Below are 23533 nucleotides of genomic sequence, written 5' to 3'. Positions count from 1 at the left end.
AAAAAAGAGCCAGAGTAAGTGCGTAAACTCCAGTGCTGAGCACAAGTCTGTGCAGTCTTTTTTCCCCTTGGCTCTAAGCAGCTGGCACACTTTTAAAATTATTAGGCTGCCCTTTTGCACCCAGTTCAGCTATGGGTTGCTTTTTAGAGTTCCCTCTGTTAGCAGCCCTGCGTATCCCCTTCCACATTAGCAGATCATGCTAGCCCCAACGGCCGCAGATTTTTTTGGGCGCAGACTTCCCCAGATCCTCTAGCTCCCATTGTGTGCGTTTCTCTCTCCTGCCTGGATCAAGGACCTCAACTTATCCTAGGTGAAATCTGACCTTTCCGTGATAAGGTGCAGAGCTCCTCCGAATCCGCGTGTTCGCGCTGCTGCTTGGGGACCGGTGTTCCTGGGTTCGCAGTTGTTCCCTGGGTGTTGTTGTAGACCCCTTGGATTTTTAGGCTTCCGATAACATCCACTCTCCCCTTCAAGATGGCGCCGTCCCAAAAGGCTCTTATATATAGATTTTTTTTTAAAGTTTGGTTTTATATTTAGGTATTATAATTGGTGGCTAGATTATCAGGCTAACCCTGAAAGGTCAATTTTGGGTCATATGCCGTAGCTTTATCACTATATCACTTCAGTAATGCATAGCTACCGTGTAAAACAATGCCCACTGGGAATGCGTATTTCAAGTTTCAACTTGGGAACAAAGTAGGTTTGATTCTTTCCACTATTATGGAAGAAATCTGAGTTGGCCAGAGGTGGAGAAAGGGATGCCTTGAGGCAGTAACTTTACTGTTTTTATTTTTCACATCTAAATAAAACCAGGCTAACCTTAATTTGTTCTGAATGAGGAACAAGGGCATTGTGATAAAGATGTACAGAGTAACTTTCATAAATTCATACTCATCTATTATCCCCTTGTTTGTGTAGCTTATTTTATAAATTAAGTGTATGTTGTCTTTTTATTTATGCTTCATATTTTGTGTCAAAATTTTAGAAAGTAGAATTCAGAACATGTCCCAGTTATATAAAGAATAAACACTTAAAAGAATATGAACAGAATTCAAATAGAGATATACTTATGAAACAGATAAAATTTAAATAAATATAGGAACTAAGAACTCATTCAGCATTCAAATGTTTGAATGGTCATAGGTGGTCAAGCTTCCCCAGGATCCAGTCTTTTCTCCCATTTTCCCTCTTTTGTTCCTTGGTTCATAGAACTCTGTAATCCCTCAAGAAGCTGGATTACCTAATTCTCAGTCTTCTGGGCTGGTTGTCAATAATTGAGGAGAACACCTTTCTAGTTGTACCTGTGTCCTTTCTACTTTCAAACTTGTCAGCTTGTCTCCTTCTTGTAGGACTCCTGAAGGCAGTAAGAAGTAACCAACACAATCCATTATCCTGACATTTATATTAAGTTCTTAAAACCACTTCATTGGTTAGGTGGTCTCAGTTCCAAGACAGTAGGTTTAACTGCACAATGAGAAGAGCCATCTTCCTCTTAGGAGATGAGGAGACTTTCATTACGCTGCCCTCTTTCTTTACTAAATATGTTTAAATTTTAGGTTCTGTTTCCCTATTCCCTGAAACCAATTTCTAAATTATTTTGCTTGAAGATGTAAGCCACAGAATTCAAATTTATTGGCTCAAATAGTTGGAAAGTTTTTTCTGTCTCTGAATTTTACTTTTTTGTGTGTTGACAGATTGCCTTTATGTGGTAGCAAAGATTGCCTAGGTAGCTCTAGGTATAGCATCCAGCCAACATATAAGGTGGCATAACATATAAAGATATGCAGGTAAAAAGGCTTATCTCAGTTTTGCATTCACATTGCTTTTTTTCTGGGAAAAGGTTAATATCTTTCATCATATAATTATTGATTCCCCAAGCTCAACTGAGTCTCACCAATGTTGGCATTGGTTTGGAGGGCTGGAATACAAGTCCAAAGAGACTTGGAGAAGGAGTGCATTATCACTTGGTGTCAAATCTGTTCATTATATGAGATAAAAGGTGATAAAAAAGTATCTCTTTGGAACCAGCAAATTATCCTTATACCTAGGAGATCAGGAAGAAAATTTTCCATCTCCTAAGTCTGTATCTGCCCCCCTCTTAGTCAGGAAGCACAGGGCATCTTAATTGATTCCATCAGAAAGGTGAAGCTCCCCCCACTATCTGCCTCCTCAAAACAGGGCTCTAGTACCAAAAGAAGGGGAGAATTGCACATGGTGCTGGGGCAGATATATACAATGGATTATACCACTAATTTAACTCACAATTCTTGTATTTACTAGTTCTGTGTCTTTGAGCCGGTTATATGATCTCTTAAATTTGAATTTCTTCATTGGGAAATGGAGAAATAGTAAGACCTACATTATAGAGTTGTTGAGAAGATCACATTAGATAATGCATATAAAGTGCTAAGCACAGTGTGGTAGTTTCTGCCACCACCACCACCACCATGATTATCATCATTGTCATCATGATTAGCAATAGCAGCAAAAAGATCCTCCACTTATCATCTCCATCCCCACTACCCCCACTTTAGGTCCTAAACCCTACACTGACACTTTGAAGAACTTTATCATTTCATCCTCCATATTGCAGTCAGTGATGTTTCAAAATGCAAATTTGATCCCACTAGCCCCTTGCTCAAAATAATTCATCGACTTTTCTCATTGGCAGAATAAAAGTCAGACTATTCTATATACACTGTTTTTTATGGAATGCCATTACTCTATTTACTGTGGATTTTGTGAAAAGTAGCATTTGGTTAACAGTGCTGCATAATTACAAATTTTGTAAAATATTCATATATAAATAATATATTAGATGTTAGCAGATAAAATGCTTATGTTTGCTGGTTAATTCACATGAAGTTGTAGGCTTTTGATAGTTGTTAGGTGTCATTTTTGTTTTATTTTATTTTAATCAGTTTTCAAGTCAATTAAATAGTTTGGCTACGGATTTACAGTTTGCATTTTGAAGGCTAAATAATAGGGACTGTAGGAAGGAAATGTAATATAATGTAATAGCTTAATTGGATAGGCAGGAAACTGATTAAGAACAGAGAGAGAATATGTAGGTGGTTGGCTAGCTGTTCTTCTGAAGGGATTCCTCAAGAAAGGGAAAGTCCATGTATTGACTATTGTGTATATTTACATCTGATTGCATCAAACAATATTACTCCTCATTGCCTTGTGCAGCTGACTGATTGAAATCGATGGCGGAGTACCTTTTTGGAAGCCAGGGATTAATGGTTGCTGTGTGAGTAGTCATAAACTGTCAGCACAACAAGAGAGAATCTACACACTGCCTGTCACTTTCTACCCATCCCTATGGCCTTCCCTGTCCTTTTTTTTTTCTTATAGGACTGATATCTTTTTATCATTCCATTTTTTAAGTCCAAATTTCTAGCTAATGCTTTAAGTTTAACTTGAATTAATTGTTTCCAATTCTGTTTTGTGGATTTGTTACCTTATCAGTGAATAGTCTGTACCTACTTGTCTGGTCACAAGTAGGTACAGATAAGTACTGAAATTGAGAGTAAGGATTAGAAAACTCCTTTAGTGCCCTGGCCGGTTTGGCTCGGTGGATAGAGTGTCGGCCTGCGGACTGAAGGGTCCCAGGTTCAATTCTGGTCAAGGGCACATGCCTGGGTTGCGGGCTCGATCCCCAGTGGGGGGCATGCAGGAGGCAGCCAATCAATGATTCTCTCTCATCATTGATATTTCTATCTCTCTCTCCCTCTTCCTTCCTCTCAAATCAATAAAAATATATTAAAAAAAAAGAAAACAAGAACTCATTTAGCAATGTGACAGTGCCTTGGCATTTGTTACTACATTTTATAAAGTAACAGTCAACAATTGAAAATAATCAACGGAAAACTCACATACGCAAGGCCTGAAAGTGGAGACTGCATAGAGATTGGTTGGAGGGGCAGAGGCACGAAAGGGCTGGCCAGGCACCCACAGTCAGCAACTGAAGTCCTGGAAAGATATCTCAGTTGTGGGGGTGGGGGGGTCGGGTGCCACTGTGAACTCTGAGATCTAATCCCGAAGCTGGGCTCCCTAGCAGAGAGCACCAAATCTGAGGAGGATACCTACATAACATCTAGTTTTGAAAAGCAGTGGGGTGCTGTCTGCCAGGGAGTGGCAGCTGAAAGTTCAGGCACCCTCTTGAAGGGCCAATGCACAAAAATTCCCTGTGGAGCCACCCACCTTGTGCTCTGTCAGAGGGAGGATGAAGTGGAGTGGAGCAGTGAGAGCAAAACCCAGGACTGGGGACTCGGGGGATAGACCTCAGAAGGCAAACACCCCAAGTTTCCTGGGCTGAGTCATTTCCTCACACAGAGGAGGACATCTTTCCCACATAGACATCTGCCTTGCCTGGGGGGAAGACAGTCGACACACCCTATTGAAAAATACCTTGCCCTGAGGCCACTTAAGAGATTAAAAGTAACAGCCTCCAGGCAGAAGCAACTGCCCCACCCTGTTGAAAAAACTCTCGCCACACCTGAGGACGATTGCCTGGGGGCAATTCTATTAGTCTGTAGACAGAGGTGGTCTCTGGAGGCTTTGAGTCTTTGCCTGATCCAATTAGTCAGAAACAGCCTTTAACACTGTCCTGCATTAGAGATTGAGAGGTATAGAGTATCTACCCAAAACATAATCAACAAACCCAAACAGACAACCAAAATGAGGAAATAAAGAAACAACCCCCAAATGAAAGAACTAGCGAATTCTCCAGAAGAAGAGATAAATGAAGCAGAGATAAGAAATTTATCTGAAACAGAGTTAAGAGTAATGATGTTAAAAATGCTCAACAGTATGAAAAAAGATATAGTAACTATGGAAAAAGAACATTCTGAGATAAAGAATGACATAATACAAATAAAGAACACATTGGAAGGAATACACAGCAGATTAGGGGAAGCTGAGGATCAAACCAGTGAATTAGAAGACAGAGTTGAAAGTATCACTCAATTAATTAGAGACCTAAAATTAAAAAACAGGAGGACAGCTTAAGGAAGCTGTGGGACAATGTGAAATGTAACAATATTAGAATAGTAGGTGTGCCAGAGAGGAAGAAAGGAATAGAGAAGGTGTTTGAAGAAATAATGGTAGAAAACTTCCCAAACCTGGTAAAGGAAAAAGTCACACAAGTTCAGGAGGAACAGCCAACCCTAAATAAGAAGAACCCAAACAGACCCATGCTCAGGCACATCATAATTAAAATGCCAAAAATTAAAGACAGAGAATCTTAAAGGCAGCAAGAGAAAAGAAAACTGTTACCTAAAAAGGAGTTCTCATAAGGCTGGCACCTAATTTCTCATTAGAAACTCTACAGGCCAGAAGGGAATGGCATGAAGTACTCAAGGTAATGGAAAGCAAGGATCTGAGACCAAGATTACTTTATCCACCAAGGCTATCTTTCAAAATAGACAGTCAAATAAAGAGCTTCCCAGACAAAAAAAAAGGCTAAAGGCCTCACCACCAAGTCAGCATTACAAGAAATGCTAAAGAGATTGCTGTAAGGGATTGCTGAGAAGAAGAAACAGAGAGAGAAACTAGCCACCCAGAATTAAAATGGCTATAAATAAGTACCTCTCAATAATAACCCTAAATGTAAATGGATTAAATGCTCCAATCAAATGGTGTAGGGTAGCTGAATGGATACAAAAACATGACCCAACTATATGCTGTCTACAAGAGACCCACCTCAAAACAAAAGACATACACAGGATGAAAGTGAAGGGATGGAAAAAAAAATTTCAAGCAAATGGGAAAGAAAAAAAACCTGGAGTAGCAATACTCATATCCGACAAAATAGACTAAAATGAAGGCCATCACAAGAGACAACAAAGGTCACTACATAATACTAAAGGGATCAACCCAACATTTATGCACCCAATATAGGAACACCTAAATATATTTTTTTAAAAAACTTCTAGAGGACTTAGGGGACTTTAACACCCCTTTGACTTCACTGGACAGATCTTCCAGACAAAAACTTAACAAGAAAACAGAGACTCTAAAGCAGCAGTTGCCATCCGGTGGTCTGTGGACCACTGGTGGTCCATGAGGTCCGAAAGGTTGGCGAACGCTGCTCTAAAGGACACACAGGATCAAATGGATTTAATAGACATTTATAGAACATTTTACCCCAACACAGCAGAATATCTATGTAGTGCATATGGATCATTCATAACAGTATGGAGTTTCCTCAAAAATTAAAAATGGAACTCCCATTTGACCCAATAATCCAGCTGTGGGCAAACTACGGCCCGTGGGCCGGATCCGGCTGTTCTATCCGGTTCTCTTGCTCTCCCCTCTGCTCCTTTACTTTGAATTTATATTAGTTCACACAAACACTCCATCCATGCTTTCGTTGCGGCCCTCCGGTCCAGTTTAAGAACCCATTGTGGCCCTCGAGTCAAAAAGTTTGCCCACGCCTGCAATAATCCCACTTCTAGGAATATATCCCAAGAAATCAGAAACACCAATCAGAAAGGATATATGCACCCCTATGTTCATAGCAGCACAATTCACCATAGCTAAGATTTGGAAACAACCTAAGTGCCCATCAGCAGATGAGCGGATCAGAAAACTATGGTACATCTACACAATGGAATACTATGCTGCAGTAAAAAAGAAGGAACTCTTACCATTTGCAACAGCATGGATGAAACTGGAGAGCATCATGCTAAGTGAAATAAGCCAGTCGGAGAAAGATAAATATATGGTATCACCCGTTTGTGGAATATAATGAACAACATAAACTGATGAACAAAAATAGAGCCAGAGGGGGGGGAATATACTAGAATATAATAGAAGCAATCCTATTATTTGCAGATTTTTATTATTTCCTACAACTTTTGTGATAACATACTATGTTAGTACAGTTTTGGTAATATTATTAAACTTAAAATCCTTTTATTCTTGAAATATTAATGTTTATTGCACGTAATATTATATGTAGGATCATTTTTCTTGAATAATTGGTGTTGATTGCATGTAATACCATATTTAAAATAATTTTCTTGAGGTATTAAAAAATTAAGGAAAAAAAAAAGAACTAACAATTACAACAAAAACCCTGGTCCTTTACTAGAGTTAGTTTGAAATTCTCTGATCTAGGTTGTTATGACACCAGAGTCCCTGGATTTGCAAGCATTCTGACAGGATAGTACCTGACATTGTATTTTTGTCAGGGCAATGAGGCCAGTAGTTTAAAGGTGTTAGAGAAAATACCAAGTGAGAAGTGAAAATATGCCACATGCTGCACATGTAATGTCCTAATTATGATTGTAAATTTAATAGTTATTTGGGTTTACTAATTATATCTAGAAAACTTTATGTAGATTTAGGAATAATTTAATGAAATATTTTAAAGGTAATATATAGAAAGTTGGTTAAAATTAGCTTATAAATTTGAAATAAACTTTTTAAATCATGTTTACAGCAAAAAAGACACTTTAAAGATTAAAAATTGAGAATGGGGTTAATTAATTTTTTGATCAAGTACCATGGAAGTATATTTTTTCCTGTTGCATTATTATTACTTGATAAAGTTGTAAAAATTAAAAATATAAGTAAAAAATAAAACAGCCTGTAATCTCATCACCATATTTTTTATTCCCATTTATGAGATTATATTTACATACTCTGCTTTTTGTCCTAGCAATATAACCATATTTCCATGTAATTATGTATTTCTCTCAACATAATTTTTAATGTCTAAAAAGTAATTATAATTATATTTATGTTAGTGATTTGAAAGTTGTTTCCAAATTTAGCTATACAACAACTTTCAAAGTAGTTTTTTAGCTAAATTATTTACATATTGATGGGTGTTGGTTTTTTTTTTTTTTTTTTTTTTTAGATAAATGTATGGAAGTTAAATTACTTGGCATTCTTTTTTTTTCTTTTGTTAATCCTCACTTGAGGATATTTTTTCCATTAAATTTTAGAGAGAGTAGAAGGAAAGAGGGTGAGGGAGATAAAGAGAAAGAGAGAGAAATATCAATGTGAGTGAAACACATCAATTAGTTGCCTCTCACAGCACCCCAACTGAGGTGGGGATCGAACTTGCAACCCAGGTATGTAACCTTGACTGGGAATCGAACCAGAGACCCTTCGGTGCGGGGCTAATGCTTTAAACACTGAGATACCAGCCAGGGCTTGTCACTCATATTTTTAAGATTTGTTAATCATAGCTATCAGTTACAATATATAATTATTTTTCTTTGGTTCTTAGGTATGTAGAAGGTGGATATAGCTTTTCTCAGAATACTAGAACTCACAAGCCTCTTCATTTTTTTCATTGTTTTATTTTCCCCTCCTCAATTAATAGTCTGTTCATTTAAACATTTTTTGATGATAAAATAAAATAATAGTTGGCATTTATTGAGAACCTATGTGTCAGAAATGGTACTGGGTGCTTTGCATGCTATTAATTCATATAATCATCTACAAATGCAAAATATATGTTGTTATTTCCATTTGACAGATAAGTAAATAGATTTCAAGAGATAAAACATCTTACCCATAAGAAGTACAGAACTAGGATTTGGACCCTTATCTATGTGATTCCCAACTCTTTCCACATGATGCATTTCTAAGTACCTATTAGTTATTTTGGAGGAAAGAGCAATCAATAGACTAATTTTAAGATATATTAAGTTTTAAAAATCAAGGAGAGGAATCCAGCAGGCATTTGAAGATCAAATAGAGGTGGAGAAATCAGGCAAAGATGTGGAGAACACAGCTACCAAAGTAGGAAGAGCATGAGAGACTGCTGAGAGATAAGGATGGGAAGTGTTTGTTAAGTTCCCGTAACATCAGCAGTGCGTTGGTGAATTTTTAACAGCTGGTTCTGGGAGTAGAAGTGAGAGGCAAGGGAGAGATGCCCTGATTTTTAGCTTTTGCTGATTTCTGTGGTGTAAAGGTTTCTGCTGTGGCTGACTTCTAGCTATCAACAGTTTACATCCAGCTTGCAGATTTTCTGAAAATTTAATAATCAGCTCTTGTAAGATATTCAAGCTGTCTCTAGCACACCACTGATTGGAGACCTTGACAGAAATAGTTTCAGTGAGTGGTGGGGTTAGAAGACAAGCTGCAGGATATCCAGTAGATGAATGCTATGCAACATTAAAATGATTATTTTGAAGAGAGTGGTAAGAAACAACGTATTTAGTATAGCATGAAAAAAGTTGTGCTGTAGTCTTGGGGTTATGGGTGAGTTCTCTTCCTGCCTACTCATCATCTCTTTAAAAGGCTGCATTTTATTTTATCCTATCTAATAAAAGAGTAATATGCACATTGACTGTACCTCTGCTACACCAACAAGCCACGCCCACCAGCCAATCAGGAGTGAGTATGCAAATTAACCCAACCAAGATGGCTGCAGCCACGGAGAGAGCAGGAGGCTTGGGTTTCCCCAGCAATGGAGGAAGCCAGGCTTACCGCCTGCCCTGGCCTGCCTTTGCCTCCGCTTAAGGCTACAAAGTTTAAATTATAGAAGATAAATAAATCCCAACAAAAATGGCTGCGGCCACAGAGCGAACAGGAGGCATGGGTTTCCCCAGCAATGGAGGAAGTCAAGCTTCCTGCATACCCTGGCCAGCCCAGGCCTTCGCTCAAGGCTACAAAGTTTCAATTATAGAAGATAAATAAATCCCAGATCCGAGGGCCTTCCCTTGGGTCGCCGGGGGGCGTGGCCGGCCTGCAACTCACCACAGGCCCCTTGCCCAGGCCGCCCCACACCCCAAGGGAACCCCCACCCTGATCCAGGACACCCTTCAGGGCAAACCAGCTGGCCCCCATCCATGCACCAGGCCTCTATCCTATCTAATAAAAGAGTAATATTCAAATTGACTGTCACTCCAACACACAAGATGGCTGCCCCCATGTGGACACAAGATGGCTGCCACAAGATAGCCGGCAGTTGGGAGGGATCAGGCCAGCAGGGGAGGGCAGTTGTGGGTGATCAGGCCAGCAGGGGATGGCAGTTAGGGGTGACCAGGCCGGCAGAGGAAGGAAGTTGGGGGCAACTGGGCCTGCAGGGAAGGGCAGTTGGGGGGGACCCAGGCCTGCAGGGGAGAGCATTTGGGGGGTCCAGGCCTGCAGGGGAGGGCAGTTAGGGGTGACCAGGCCTGCAGGGGAGGGAGGTTAGGGGTGACCAGGCTGGCAGGGGAGCAGTTAGGCATCAATCAGGCTGGCAGGGGAATGGTTAGGGGTTGATCAAGCTGGCAGGCAGAAACGGTTAGGGGCAATCAGGAAGGCAGGCAGGCAAGCAGTTGGGAGCCAGCAGTCCTGGATTGTGAGAGGGATGTCCGACTGCCCATTTAGGCCCGATCCTGGTAGGATCCTAATCAGGCATTCAGACATCCCTCTAGGGATCCCAGGTTGGAGAGGGTGCAGGCTGGGCTGAGGGACACCCCCCTCCCCGCATGAATTTCATGCACCGGGCCTCTAGTAATATATAAAAACATCATCCTTTAATAACTATGTTTGTTTATATGCATCTAAACTGAATGAGACATAGTCCCTGGTTTTATTTACACTTTGTAATATAAGTCAGAATTCCTACAGAATACATTTATAGAGGAAATCATTTTTATACAGGAAATAAAATGAAATTTTAGCTGATAGGCCAATTTTTATAGCCAAAGAGCTTTGTAATTATTATAGAATATACACAATATCTAAAGATATTTTACACAAAAATCCCTTATGTGTTTGAAATAATGAGCCAAGAATTTTGAGGTGAAAAAACATTATGTATAAACTGGTTAAATGTAGACATAGGAATATTACAAAGTGTTATGCTTCTGTTATAATATGAATTCACGTACTAATCAGTTAATACCATCTTTTTGCAACAAATATATTTAATGATTTTTTTTGTTTGTTTACTTGTTGAATGATTACTTAGCAGTAATCTCAGCTCTTCTACTTGGATCAGTTTTTACATCAGTAGGTAACCTGTTGTACCATGATACTGTGACTTTTAAAAAATAGTACTTTAGTCCAGAAATGGGCATTCCTTTGGCTTTTCTTTTTTAAATCCTGTTTATTTTCATTTATCTGCCCCTTAACTTGGCTTTAAATGCCACTAGCATGTTTGGGCTTCAAATTGTAAGAGTTCTCACTTTTGTTATGCTATAGTTTTGTATGAAATGTGCAAAACATGTGTTGCAAGATAATGTATTTAAAATGATCATACTTAGGATTCTGGAAAATATTAATCAGCTTGGAAGGAAAGATCACGCAAGTTAAATTTAGCTTTCTGTACTTGACTTTCTGCACATGCTTCCTATATGACAGTTTCACCAGTTCTGGTATATCTTCCTTTCAAATATTACAGGTTTGATAGTAAATTACAGTTCTGCGAGTTTAGTCAGTTTTTAAATCCAGTATATTTTCTTCAATAAGCAATATTTGACTTAAAGCAAAATTAACAAAGTTCTTTCTAAATAGTGTTTGACCCACGAGTTTAGTACCTTTGTAAATGCCCAGTTTATCAAGAGAGCTTTACTTGACTTAACCCAAAGGCCATCAATGTATAATTGACCAATCCTACCCTCAATTTGATTAATGAGAAACCTCTATGCATTGACTTGGAAAGATGGCCATGGTATACTAGTATAGTCAGTTTAAAAGGTATCTTGCAGCCTGTGGGATGTGCATGAATTCATTTTTTATTAAAAAAATAAATAAGGCCCTAACCGGTTTGGCTCAGTGGATAGAGCGTCGGCCTGCGGACTGAAGGGTCCCAGGTTCGATTCCAGTCAAGGGCATGTACCTGGGTTGCGGGCACATCCCCAGTAGGGGAATTGCAGGAGGCAGCTGATCGATGTCTCTCTCTCATTGATGTTTCTAACTTTCTATCCCTCTCTCTTCCTCTCTGTAAAAAATCAATAAAAAATATATTTAAAAATAAATAAATAAGTAAAATGTGCAGAGATGCCTGTATGGGTTATATAAAAACAAAGAATAATCTCTAAAAATGTTAATAGTGGCTCTCCCTAGAGATGGGAATGGATAGGCAGAAGGTAGAACTTCATACATTTTTATAATATAAATAATTTTTACTTTTGAAAATATTTCTTAGCTTTTTTATGTAGAGAAATGTAAAGGGTATATAAAAGAAATTTTGTCTGGAGAATGTTTATAATATATTTTAAATGAAAAACTATATTAGAATATGAATTTGATTTTCTAATGTATCTAAATTTTCTCTGTAATATGACTTTGATAATTTGGCAACAAATAAGTTTTTACTAAAGCATTCTTTCTACCCTGATTTCAACAAGAAGAAACAAAAACAAACAAAAAAACTAAAGCAAGGAAGCTAAAGGTACTAACTAAAGGTGAGGTTGTTGGTAGTGAAGATATGTAAATAGAGAAGCACCTTATCATCTAAGAATTGTTTTTTTTCTTGATGTAATTCATTATGTTCATTTGCATAATTATAATACTACTGATCATAATAACAATGACAGCTAAATTTATTATGTGCTTCTTAAAGTCAGGGTTCTACGTACTTAGTTAATCCTCTGAGGTGGGTGCTACTGTTAATCCCTATCTTAAAGGTGAGGCTCAGAAAAGTTAAATAACTTGCCTGGGGTTACAGAACTACTCATGGCAGAGCTGTGATGTAGCTATTCAGTCCCTTTCTAGCAGCTGCACCCTGCACATTATGCTACCTGTAAGTGCCAGTTGGTGAGCTTCTAAGTAGCAGTACAATTAATTGTTAATAGGGGTTTTCGTTTTTTCTGCTTTAATAGAAAGATTATTAACTTTAGGTCAGTATTCTGGCAATCCTACCGTAGTATACAACTATTTTTTCAGTCCATTGGGGATTGTTAAAGAGCTTTTGTGATTTCTGCATCTCCCAGAAATGAACAGATGTAGCTGATAAAGCTGTAGCTAGCATGCTGTTGGTTACATTCTGTGTTGTTTCTCTGAGCAGGCAGCTTGGCATGGTGGAAAAAGCGTGGGCTTTAGCTTCAGTTAGATTTGGGTTTAAATTCTGGCTTCAACATTTCCTAGCTGCTAGCTTTGCTTTGTTTCTTCACTAGTAAAATAAGGATAATAACCTGGCCCTTTAGGGTGGATATGAGAATTACATGAAATAATGTAGGCAAAAGACCTTTAAAGTGGAGTCAGGCAATAATAAAATCTTAATAAATATTAAGTCACTTTTTAAAGTACATTTCTCAAAATGAAATGAAGGAACAAAATGTACCTTTTTCTACTATAAAATGCAGGTACAACTGACTGGAGAATGAATATTTTGCAGAGAAGAATTCATATACTAAAATCCCCAAAGAACTCATGGCAATTAATAAATTCACTCTTGATTCCTATATTTCAAATCATGGTGATGTAAAATATTGTAACCAATTATCTTGTAAACATTTTGAAATTCATAATCTGGTGTAACAGGAACATTTTATCACTGGTCAAACTAAACTCATACAGCATTCATTGACCAGTTTTTTCATGTGAGCTTTCATCACTGTGATCTTTTAGATGTTTTCACAGGTTTAGTTATTTTATGATGAAATTTTTCTATCATTTTTGCTAATCTTCCTTTTTCTTTCTTCTACTATTTACTATTAAATGTTACCAGTTTCTGGTTATACTTTTGTTTCATTTTTCCCCTTCAGGTCATTAAAAAAAAAGTTGATTCATTTTTTCTGTTGTTTATACAGAAAAATATCTGGGTATATTTTTATTAAAGTGATTGTGTACCTGGCCTGTGGTGCTGATTAGTATTTTTAGTTTTGGAATCATTATACCTCCTCAGGAAGGGTGGCAGAGAGCAATTAGATTTTGGCTGGAGAATTGAGGAGCTTTCTATTTGTTTTGGGGTCTATTTCTTAATTTACCTAAAATTACCTTTTCCACAGTTTAGTAATTGAGTATATTCTGTTATTTTTTAAATAGATTAGCTCATTTTCAAAATGTTTACTTTATATCTGACTTCATTACTCAACTACCTAAGACAAAAGGAAATCTGAGAGCCATGAAGCATGTAAGGACTTTCTTTTCTTGGTTTATTGTTATTTTATTTTTAAATGAAATGGATATATGTGAAAACTATGTTCTTTTAAAAGCTTATCCTCTTCGTCATTGTATTTAATTTATTTCTTTTTAATTTTTATTTTAAAAAGTAATTTTCTTGCCTTGGCCATTGTGGCTCATTGGAATGTCAGCATGCACACTGAAGGGTCTCAGGTTCCATTCCTGGTCTAGGGCATGTACCTGGGTTTCAGGTTCTCTCTCTCCATCCTCCAATCTGGGCTCAGGCAGGAGGCAACCAGTTGATGTGTCTCTTTTACATTGATGTTTCTCTTTCTCCCTTTCTCTCCCCCCCTCCCCCACCCTCTCTTTTCTACTATCTCTGAAAAGCAATTGGGGGAGGGGGGGGAAATATCCTTAAGTGAGGATTATTTTAAAAAGTAATTTTCTTTGTAGATTCTTCTCTCACTGTATTATCTCAGCACATTATTGGAATTGAAGTATGCTTGTTATTAGTAACATCACTTGTTTTATTCTGTAATCTAATATATATTGTCAATTAAATAGATTAGGAAAGCTTTACTTTGTTTTGTTCTAGAAAAACGGAAAACAAATTCTCCTACCCCTACCAAGCCTAGTTGAGGCCTTCATTCTGTATACACGGTTATTTAGAACCCTATCTCTAGTTCAGGATGGGTAGCTTCTCCTGTGATGAGCTAATATATTTGTACTTTCTGACCATCAGAGATATCAGTGGCCCTAACTGTGTTTAGGGATCAAGACACATTGATCCCTAAACACAGCCACTCTAAAATGCTTCCTTCTCAAATATCTGTTTAGTCTTACGATAGCAAATAAAATATTTTAATCTTGGACTTCTTTTGGAAGCTGAAAATTTTCTTCAATTCACCATACAAGGGACTTTACTTCTCTTTATTACATAAAACCCCATAACATTTGTATCTCAAGATCACTGCGGGGACTATTTGATAATAAAGTGCAAGTGCAGATACCTAATACACTGCAGATAGAAAGAGGCAACTGCTGTGTTTATTCTCTAATAATGACTGGAACAAATGCCAATATCTGCTTTCTGCTGAAAATACTTATTGGTATACTGCTTATATTCACTACTATTCTTTCTTCCCTGAATCTTTACTCCTGGAAAATAAATAATGCCAGCCGGAACTAAAGATGAACATGTTTTTTTGTCTCTAAAGAAAAACTTAATGTTGACGACAGCTATTAAAAACAAGATATTTGTGTTATATTTATAAGGCAGATCTTGGGAAAAGTAATTTCTAAAAAATGTGTCTGTAAATGGTCTTGGCTAGTATTTGCTACCTTGCTTACTCAAGAAGTCTTAATTCTTTGTCACAATTAATGGGTGGTTTGGCTGGATGTAGAATTGTACTTAGAAAATAGTTTTCCTTTCTTTCAAAGACATTTAAAACTTGTTAGATTGACTTCTAGTTTCCAGTGGTTCTGTTGAAAAAGGTTTGGTTTTTTTTTTTTGCCAATTTGAGTCTTGATCTTTAGTCTGTGACTTTTTTTGTCACTCAGGAACTTTTAAAGATCTTCTCTTTCTTCCTCTTGATTTAAACATTTTATCTGTTTTTTGTTTGTTTGTTTTTACCTCTAGTGGATGTTTAGAATGTATGGAGACACTGGGAATGCTGGGAGAGAGTGCTTTGGCATTTAGTTCTTGGAGGTCAAAGAGGTTAATTTTCTTGAAATGCAGGGAACATTCTCACCCAAAATGTCAATAGAAGGCCTATTGAGAAGTACTGTGACCCTTGGGAAATCCTATACAATAAAAGGCTAATACACAAATCGACCGAACGGCGGAACGAGCAGTAGCTATGACGCGCACTGACCACCAGGGGCAGATGCTCAATGCAGCTCCTGGTGGTCAGTGTGCTTCCACAGGAAGAGCACTGCTCAGCCAGAAGCTGGCTCATGGCTGGCCAGCGCAGTAGCAGTGGCAGGAGCCTCTCCCACCTCCGCAGCAGAGCTAAGCCATTAGTTGGACATTCCCCAAGGGCTCCCAGCTGCCAGAGGATGTCTGATTGCCAGCTTAGGCCCGATCCCTTGGGGAGTGGGCCTAAGCCTACAGGTGGACATCCCCTGAGGGGTCCCAGAATGCGAGAGGGTGCAGGCCGGACTGAGGGACCTCCCCTCACTCGAGTGCACAAATTTTCATGCATCAGGCCTCTAGTATAAGAATAATCTTGATCTACATATTGATTATGGGGTATGACAAGAGAAACAAGACATGTATACCAAAGACCAATCAGTGTGTTTGGTAATAATGTTATAGACATGTGTGAAACAATGGAGGAAGAATGTGTACTGGTAAATTACATGGTACAAATGGAAATAAAATAAAAATCACTGTGTGAAAAACAGTCATTACATTATCTATGAGTATATATTTACCATGGTACTGCTTTTGGTATCTAGCTGGATATTATTTGCACTATTGTACCTAATCAGATTGACAAATTCTGTATTTCGAAGTAGGACTTGCTTTTAATTACTTTGGTAGGTCAAGAAAATGATTAACTCTTTTCTATAATGGGGTATCTATTTTGTACTCCAAACACTTAGCAATTCCAAATTCAGAAAGATTTGAGAAATGACATTTTTGCGAAGGCTAGAGTTTGACTGACAATAATAGCAATACTTACCTAAATTGGAGTGGGATTCAGAAGAAGTTGAACAAGGGTTGTACTTGTGCAGTTTTAAAGCAGCTTCTGAGTTAGCAGTTTACAGTTCTATTTCATTAATATCTTGGGAAATGAATTACCAGAATTGCATATATCACTAACACTTTTATAAGAATACAAACATTCAATGACAAAGACTAATTGTTTTTAAATTGTCCACCATTGTTTTCATGGTTCATACATATTATTGCTTTACTTCACTAATGTGGCTGACTCAGGACACTGTACATTAGAAATATAGGACTCTAAGGAAGCAGAGAGGGATGAAGATAATGAGTGGGAAGATAGTGAAAGATGTTAAAATAGACTTTTATCATTTTGTATTAATATAATTTTTAGGCATTTTAAAGTAGGTGTTAATTCAGAATCATCATTTTAATGTGCATATGATTTACTTTTCAGAGCCTAAATCACAACCGCAGCAGCTTCATCAGGGGCAACACAGATTGTTGAATACTGAGCAAAATGGAATAAAAGACAGTAATCAAACAAGATATCTTCCTCGGAATGATACCAGACAGCCAAGAAATGAAAAACCTCCTCGTTTTCAAAGAGACACCCAAAATTCGAAGTCAGTTTTAGAAGGCAGTGGATTGCCTAGAAATAGAGGTACTGAAAGACCAAGTACTTCTTCAGGATCCGAAGGATGGGCTGAAGAGAGAATCAGATGTGATAGACCCTATTCTAGATATGATAGGACTAAAGACACCTCATACCCTTTAGGTTCTCAGCACAATGATGGTGCTTTTAAAAAAAGGGAAAACTCTATGCAAAGCAGATCAGGAAGAGGTCCAGCCTATGCAGAGGCAAAAGAAAATCCACTTCCTCAAGAATCCATAGATTATAATAATCAAAAACGTGGGAAAAGAGAAAACCAAACAGCAAATCCTGATCATTTTTATGACAGGAAACCACGAACAATAAATAATGAAGCTTTCAGTGGTGTAAAAATTGAAAAACATTTTCCTGTAAATACTGACTACCAGAATCCCGTCAGAACTAATAGTTTCATTGGTGTTCCAAATGGAGAGACAGAAATGCCACTGAAGGGAAGGCGAGTAGGACCTATTAAGCCAACAGGACCCAACACAGCCACACCCTATGATGATAAAGTATTTTACAATAGTGGTCCCAAAAGAAGATGTGGGCCAATTAAACCAGAAAAAGTACTAGAACCATCTATTCCTATGGAGTACGCAAAACTGTGGAAACCTGGAGATGAATGTTTTGCACTTTATTGGGAAGACAATAAGGTATGCATGCTATAATGGTATTATATACTAATATTACTAAATGTAACATTCTATTGAAACTGTACTTCTTTGAACAGATGTATAGATATCTTACCTAAAAATAGACAATCATGTAAATTGACCGTACCTCCGCTACGCCCACCAGCCAATCAGGAGTGATATGCAAATCAAACCAACAAAGATGGCAGTTAATTTGCATACATAGGTGCCGAGCACTAGGGTGGGCAGGACACTTGCGTCGTCGCCGTGGTGATGATGCAGGTGTTCCGCCCCGCCTCTGGTCTCTCAGGACCTCTGGGCAGCATGGGAAGGTGGGGCCAGAGCGGAAAGAGGCAGTTCCGGGGCTGGGCCAGAGTGGAAAGGTGGTGCCGGCAGCCAGGGAAAGGAAGGCCCATTCTAGCACGAATCTTCGTGCATCGAGCTTCTAGTATAATTTATAACAGGATAAATAAAATATTTATCATATTTATTGTTTTTTTATGAATGATTAGGGAGAATGAGTCCATAGATTTGATTATATTATATTTTATTTTAGCTTGTGTATTAGAATAGTATTGTAAAAATGGTTAAGTACAGTTGAGAATGACTTCACTTGCCATCAACTGAACTGTTAATGTTTGCTTTTCTTTCTAGTGAGATTATACTAATTCACAAGGAAGAAAATCATTTGAATGGCCCAGGGTTAAATTCTACAGATTTCATCTAACTTAAAGAAAATTTGCACAGACTACTTTTTTTAAAAATTAAGAGAATAGTTAATTATTTATCTGATAATAAATAATATAATACTTACTAAACCAAATAAATTAAACATTCTTTTGTTCTATATTACATGCTGACTAAAAAGAAAAGAGGGAAATTGTGGAGAAAGGAGAAGGGAAATATAGAAGATGAGGTCAAGAAGGAATACAGTGGATCAGATAAAAGAGCCTGGCTGTGAGGGAGAAGACCACACAGAACAGGAAGATGAGGAGGACAGAAGGACCCTTTGAGAAAAGGGCCTTTGCACATGTTTGCCTTCTGCCCAACATTTTCTACCAACTACTCTTCTTATCCTTGAGGGCTGGGCTCAAACATCACTTCCTAAAGGAAGCCTTCTTTAACCTGATCTCTTGTCCCACATTCTTGTCTTTCTCAGTCATTGCCTTATTCACTTTCTTTAAGTTACCAGAATTTGTAAATTAATTAATTAATTAATTAATTTACTTATTTATTTTGGTTACTGAATTGATAGCTCTCCCCTATCATAATTTTAAATTCCTTAAAGGCAGGGTTTTGTCTAGTTTTGTTTTTTTGTTTTTTTTTCTGTAGCCCTGCTTTTCCCACAATGTAGGAATTTAATAATTATTTGTTGACTCTGTTAATTAGTTAATTTTGAATGGGGCACTTATATAGGAAGAAAAGTAGAATGGTTAGAGGACTGGTGCTATCAGCAGGGTAATTAAAACTGAGGTAAGGGAGTTATAGTGACAGGAACATGCATAGATGTGAGGATCAGGTCAAAGAAAAAAATGTTTGAAGTAAATATTTCATAAGTTGAGTACTTTCAGTTGATAAAGTAAGGATGTGCCCATGGGAATGTGTGTGTAACTAAAGTGGTGGAAGTAAAGTTAACTGAAGATTTCAAGGAATTCAAATTCAGGCTAGGAAATATGGATGGATCCTTTAAAAAGATGCTGTAGCCCTGGCCAGTGTGGCTCAGTTAGTTGAGCGTAGTTTGGTGCACCTAAAGGTCACCAATTCAATTCCCAGTCAGGGCACATACCCAGGTTGTGAGTTTGATCCCCAGTCAGGTTGCATACAGGAGGCAAGCAATCAGTGTTTCTCTCTTGCATCAATGTTTCTCTCTCTCTCCTTCTCCTTTCCTCTCTCTCTAAAAGAAAACACACACACACACACACACACACACACACACACAAAGAAAGAAAAGATGCTGTAGGGCAGTGGTCGGCAAACTGCGGCTCGCGAGCCACATGCGGCTCATGAGCTGCGGTTTGCCGCTCTGTTGACTAATGAGTTTGCTGACCACAGACCTAGACTCTCGATTCCAATAATTACAGGTTGTTGTTGTTCCTTGTGATTAAGCCCCTGTCCCAGTGGTCGGCAAACTCATTAGTCAACAGAGCGGCAAACCGCGGCTCACGAGCCGCATGTGGCTCGTGAGCCGCAGTTTGCTGACCACTGCTGTAGGGAACCAGGTCTCATGGTGTTCAATGAGTGATGAGGCATAAACAGGTGTTAGATGTTTGCCTGCACATAAGGCATGTAAGGGAAATGAGTGCAACACGATTATAGTAATCAGTTATTAGCGAACGTTATAGTTTGTTATTAATAATTATGTATAACAGTATATTGTAAAAATTAAGGTACGAAATTTTTATTAAAATGTTTCTTACATGCTGTTATATTGGCTGGGCCACAAAAATATTTGTTGTGGGCCACATGCGGCCCGTGGGCCTCGAGTTTCACATGCTTGCTTTACAGTATCAAGGATGTCTGCTTGCACTCTGTCTGCCTGCCAAAAGAAAATCTAATCCTCTTTTTTTGGGGGGCAGGGGATATACATTTCCTAGAATCTTTTGAATATTTTACCTGCAATGCCTGGCATCCTATAAAAAATTATGAGCCAAAGAGAGAGAGAGAGAGAGCGAGAGAGAAGGAAAGAAAAAGGGAGAGAGAATATGATAAACCAGAAACAAAGCAACAGAGAAAAATAAAAAGACCTACAGATATTGAGATATTAGACTTAGCAGGCAAGTTCTTTAGCAAATATTGAGTATTCAACAAATCATAATTGAATAATGGCTGCTAAGTGTCAGGTACTTGGGATAGATCAGATAGTTCTGGCTGTGTTATTACTCATATGACTTCAAATACCACCTTCTGAAAGACAGCACCTAATAATTCCCAATTATTTTGAACTTTTAGAGTATTCTTAGAATTATTAGATGCTCTTTTAAAGTGACTACTTTCATTTTATTTGGATATATCCTTTCAGTTTAGAGTGAGGGACTGTGGGCTCTATATAGATTATACAATTAAACAAATGAGATAAACAATATTTACCCTCTGAAAGAGATGGGATTAGCTATATTCTGAAACCACCTAATTTAAGAGGTAGCTTTTATTTTTTAAAAAAATATATTTTTATTGATTTCAGAAAGGAAGGTGAGAGAGGTAGAAACATCAATGATGAGAGAGAATCATTGATGGGCTGCCTCCTGCACACCCCCTACTGGAGATCGAGCCTACAACCAGGCATATGTCCTGACTGGGAATTGAACCATGACCTCCTGGTTCATAGGTCAGCATTCAACCACTGAGCCACATAGGCTGGGCGAAATAGCTTTTAAATGTCTTGTCAAGAATATGCAACTTTCTAATTTTCTAGCCAGAGACCAAGATGAAGGTTTAAGAAAACCATTAGCTTTTAAAAAATCATAATCTTAATTGCATTACAATGATGTTTTGGAGCTGATTGATCAATTAGTATAATTAATAATTTAAGAAATTATTCCCAATATCTTCTTCTCTCAAGTTTTATTTGCTTTGAAGGATTTTAGAATCTGGGACAATTCTTCCTCTAAACTGTCATAGCTAGTTCAGTGCTTTTTGCTCTCTCAACTGGAATACTCGAACCACCTCCAAACTGGTCTCCTTGCCTTAAACTCTTTTGTTAATATATTTTTATTGATCTCAGAGAGGAGGGGAGAGGGAGAGAGAGATAGAAACATCAATGATGAGAGAGAATCATTGATTGGCTGCCTCCTGCACGCCCCCTACTGGGAATCGAGCCTGCAACCTGGGCTTGTGCCCTTGACCGGAATCCAACTTGGGACCCTTCACTCCACAGGCTGATGCTCTGTCCACTGAGCCAAACCAGCTAGGGTGCCTTAAACTTTATTCCTCTTACACTTGTCATTGAAACTGCCACCACTGTGCTTTTGGGCTTAGAACATATCATTCTTTCTAGTTTAAATCTTTTACCTGTAAAATAAATACATATTCTAATACGCATGTAGAGCCTTAGTCAGTTGGCTCTTATCTTCTTGTCCTGTCTAATTTCCTATTGGTTTACCCTTTTTCTCACATCATGCCATAATTAATTTTAAACTCTTTATAGTTTTTTACACTCATCTTCATGTTTTATGTCTGTAACCTTCCCTGAAACATATACCCTTCTCAGTTCTTTACTTGGCTAAACCCTCTTCTGCCTTAAAGACTATATTAATTGTCATCTGACCAGGAAGCTCTTCCCAAACTCCTTAGCTTTATCAAATGCCATATCACTACACCTTTATTACAGTGCTTTCTACATTATATAGAAGTCATTTTTTACACGAGTTGTCTTTATGAAAGTGTTAAGTTCTAAAAAGATGTCAGCTTGTTTTCCTAGGCTATATTGTGATTCATTGTTTGTTGAACTTACCTAATTATCTGAGAAGCTTACAATTGAAGCATAGGTCCAAAAATACTCACAACAATTCACAAAACACAGAAGTATGAGGCTAAAGATATAAAAGAGGGATGGAGAGATGTGAATGTATATCAGAACTCCAAGATTTGGGAAATCCCCACATGATGTCTCTAAATTTCTTAGCATCCAGACTTGGGAAGGAAGCACCATGAATTAACTTAATAACCTTTGTAGTATGAAGTATACTAGTTACTCAGAAAAATAGATTCTTTCCTGATAAGTCATATTTTAGAAGGATATGAAAAATAAGAATTTCTGTTGCCTTTAGCATTTTCTGATTCTGGTGAGCCTACTAAGAGATACTTACTGTTAAGAATAGACAGTGTTATAGTAGAGTGTCCAACTAACCTAGTTTAAAGAAAATAATTTTTCATGTTTACTAAGCAACATTCTGACCTATAATTTAGGTCCTGAATGGGTTGACCAATTAGTGACCTACTCCTAGTTACCATAACAGGTAAATTTTAAAATTGTACTTGTTATGTAAATTAGTTGCTTGTGAGGTTGTTAATGAGCATTAGTTCCCAGAGCCAAGTAAAACTGAGTAAACTGATAAAATAAAGGTATCTGGTCTTGCAGTGTCTCAAATCCTATTAACACCTGAATATGAATAATGTGCTTACTCCTTACCTGACATCCCTACTTCCCCTCAGTTGCCTGTGATGTCAGCAGCAATGAGCCTTTTTCTTTGTATTTATTTTGTCATATGTTTATGTTTTTTTAAGTTGCCCCATCCTATATAATAAAAGGCTAATATGCAAATCGACTGAATGGTGGAACAACCAGTAGCTATGATATGCACTGACCACCAGGGGCAGATGCTCAACGCAGGAGCTGCCTCCTGGTAGTTGGTGCGCTCCCACAGGGTGAGCACTGCTCAGCCAGAAGCCAGGCTCACAGCTGGCGAGTGCAGCGGCAGTGGTGGGAGCCTCTCCTGCCTCTGTGGCAGCGCTAAGGATGTCCGACTACCAGCTTAGGCCCGCTCCCTAACATCCCCCAAGGGCTCCCGGACTGCAGAGGGTGCAGGCCAGCCTGAGGTACCCCCTCCCCCTGAG

The 23533-nt window shown here is 38.1% G+C and overlaps 1 protein-coding gene across 2 annotated transcripts in view; it reads left to right on the top strand.

Moving 5' to 3' along the window:
- The window catches only part of TDRD3 (tudor domain containing 3), a 197014-nt gene that overhangs the window by 139074 nt on the left and 34407 nt on the right, over positions 1-23533 (top strand). For both annotated transcript variants that reach the window (XM_080660565.1, XM_080660564.1), the window contains exon 11: positions 17151-18001. In XM_080660565.1, coding sequence (XP_080516691.1) covers positions 17151-18001 — 851 coding nt within the window. The remainder of the gene's footprint in view (positions 1-17150; positions 18002-23533) is intronic.

This window comes from Plecotus auritus (genome assembly GCF_963455305.1).
Source record: "Plecotus auritus genome assembly, chromosome: 3".
NCBI lineage: Eukaryota > Metazoa > Chordata > Mammalia > Chiroptera > Vespertilionidae > Plecotus > Plecotus auritus.
This window is presented reverse-complemented; position numbering and strand designations above follow the sequence as displayed.